Below are 2,486 nucleotides of genomic sequence, written 5' to 3'. Positions count from 1 at the left end.
AACCAGAAGAGCCTTCCTGTACAGAAGGAACCGGGCGTGCAAAGGTCCTGAGGTGGGGAAAAAGGATAAGGAAAAACAAGGAGGCCCAGGAGTCAGGCAGGGGCCTGGTGGGCTTTATCCCAGGAGTCACTGCGAGGACTTGGGTTTTAGCACATGAGCAGTGGGGAGCCAAGGAAAGGTTTAAGTGAAGAGAGAAGAGGGACAAATGGATACATGATTGGGTGGACAGACATAGACTACAGAAAGAATTGACCCCACTCCATGAAGCTAGTATGTGAGCCATGCTTCCTGGCTTGAACACCCTCTGGCCTCCCACCCTGTTCCTTTCTCCAACACTGGGGTTGGAGGAGGGGAGGAAAGAGAGAGAGACAGGAGATGTTAATCTAAGTGTTGGGTGTCCCCAGTCAGCCACGCCCTCTGACATGGCCTTGCAAGTCGACAGGCAAACAAGCCCAGGAGATAAAGCCTCCGCCCTGCTGTCCTGGGGGTGGGAGGGCGGCCCCTTGGCACTCTCCCCATGGAGTCCAGCCTCATTGGGGCCACAGAGGATGAAGACTTGGAGGTCAGACGGACACCCGCTCAGATTCTCACCACCATCTCACCACCACCATCAGCTCTGTGGCCTTGGCCAAATCCTCAGGGCTCTCCCTGCCTCAGTTTTCCCATCTGTAAAATGGGAAGGTGCCCTGTAAACTGCAGAGCGCTCTGGAAGCCGTGTGGTGCCACGCACCCATGGGTCAGCCCAACTTGCCTTGGGCTGGCGAGGGCTTTCCTGGCAGTGAAGCTGGACATGGGCTGTGCCAGGTTGGACGGAGGGCTCCGGGGATGGTGATGGGGAGGGGACAGGGGAAGGCTTGCAGTGAGAGCTCCCTCCCCTCCTTATAGGTGTGTGGCCCACAATGTTAGGCGTGCGCTCTCTGCTTCTCCTCTGGGGTCTAGTGACTCCTTGCCACGGACTGCTCGAGACAGTGGGCACACTCGCTCGGATCGACAAGGATGAGCTCGGCAAAGGTGAGCCTCAGGTGTGCGCAGCCTGGGAGGGGTCTGACTGGAACGGAGACTAGAGGGCTTCCAAAAGTTCGTGGTGGGGGAGGGGAGGGGAATCTCACCATCTTTTAATTCCATTTTCCCACAAGCCTTTTGAAGCTCTTTGTATACTTCACGGTGTGTTGGAATCAGGTTGATAGCTTTTGAGGGCCACTGGACGCAGCTGAGCTTCTCCAGGTGGTTAAAGGTTAGCTTTGCAGACGGAGATAGAGGATCAATTCACTGTCTCCTGAGCTGGGACCCTGGAATGGGGATGGGATTAGAGTTGAGGCCCAGGAGAAACAGGCAGGCTGGGCCAGTGTCTCGACCCCCACATAGCTGGGCTGGGGGAAACCCCAGGCAGCCACTCTGCCCAGCTCAGGGCAATAATCTTGGAAGAGCAGGGTCATCCTGAACAGGAAGTACTTCAGGGAGCCCACCTTGGCCAGGACAATTCTCTCTTCTCTCGTCTCTTCTATTTTGCCTTTCTCAAAAGCCTCGCAGGGCCAGGCTGGGGCACCCCCAGGGGAGCAGGAATGGGCCCTTCTTTTGACCCACGCCTCTGGTGGTTGTACGCAGCTCTCCTTTGACTCTGTCCTTCCTTCTGGTATTGAAGACCACCTGGACTGGGGAGCCCTCATCATACCCAATTTGCTGTGTGACTTTGGACAAGCCCTGACCCCTCTCTGTGCCTGAGTTTCCCTATCGGAGGGGAAAGGCTATGAAGCGACTGATCGGCGTGCAATTGGTGCATTTATTTCTTCAGACACTCCCTGAGTACCTTCCGTGTGTCAGGCAGGGTGGGCTCAGTGGGTGCCACCACCTGCATGTCATTTCTGGGTTGGTTCCTTTAAAAATGATATCCGGCAGGGTCTCAGAGGAACGGGGCAGCTGCCTGGGTCCTGGTGGGTGGAGTAGGGAGGCCTTTCCAGCCTCTTCCTATCCCCCACCCTCTCTGCAGCCATCCAGAACTCGCTGGTCGGGGGACCCATTCTGCAAAATGTGCTGGGAACAGTGACATCCTTGAACCAGGGCCTCCTGGGATCAGGAGGTCTGCTCGGAGGCGGCGGCCTGCTGAGCTACGGCGGGGTGTTTGGCGTGGTTGAGGAGCTCTCTGGGTGAGTGTCCGCAAGGGGCCTAGAGGAGGAGCCGTCTGGCCTCTGCTGGACTTACTTTGTTCTAATTTGTAGCAGGCAGTAGCGGTATCAGGTGTGGGGTTACTGGGAAGGGCGTCCCGGGACTGGGATTTGCAAGCTTACTCTGTGCCATTGGGAGTGAGACCCCCAGCTTTGGGGTCAGTTCCATTACCTACTCCAAGAGGCCTGGGCAAGATGCTTAGCCCCTCTGTGCAAACCAAGGTATCTGCACGGCTCTGTCCCATTTCACCTTCAAAGGAGCCCTGCACTGACCCATCCCTCCTTAGCCCCTTCCCTGCTCTCAGTTCTCTCTGGGTCGCTCTG

General features: G+C 56.9%; 1 protein-coding gene across 1 annotated transcript in view; it reads left to right on the top strand.

Annotated features, from left to right (window-relative positions):
- Positions 1-893: 893 nt before the first annotated feature.
- BPIFB3 (BPI fold containing family B member 3) overlaps positions 894-2,486 on the top strand; it is a 15,324-nt gene continuing 13,731 nt past the window's right edge. Inside the window, exons 1-2 of the mRNA XM_004698224.3 lie at positions 894-1,011; positions 1,988-2,144. Coding sequence (XP_004698281.1) covers positions 900-1,011; positions 1,988-2,144 — 269 coding nt within the window. The 5' untranslated portion in view covers positions 894-899. The remainder of the gene's footprint in view (positions 1,012-1,987; positions 2,145-2,486) is intronic.

This window comes from Echinops telfairi, unplaced genomic scaffold, assembly GCF_000313985.2.
Source record: "Echinops telfairi isolate 266 unplaced genomic scaffold, ASM31398v2 ScPeMD7_5592;HRSCAF=6446, whole genome shotgun sequence".
NCBI lineage: Eukaryota > Metazoa > Chordata > Mammalia > Afrosoricida > Tenrecidae > Echinops > Echinops telfairi.
Note: the sequence above shows the minus strand (reverse complement) of the source record. Positions and strands in the feature narration are given on the sequence as shown.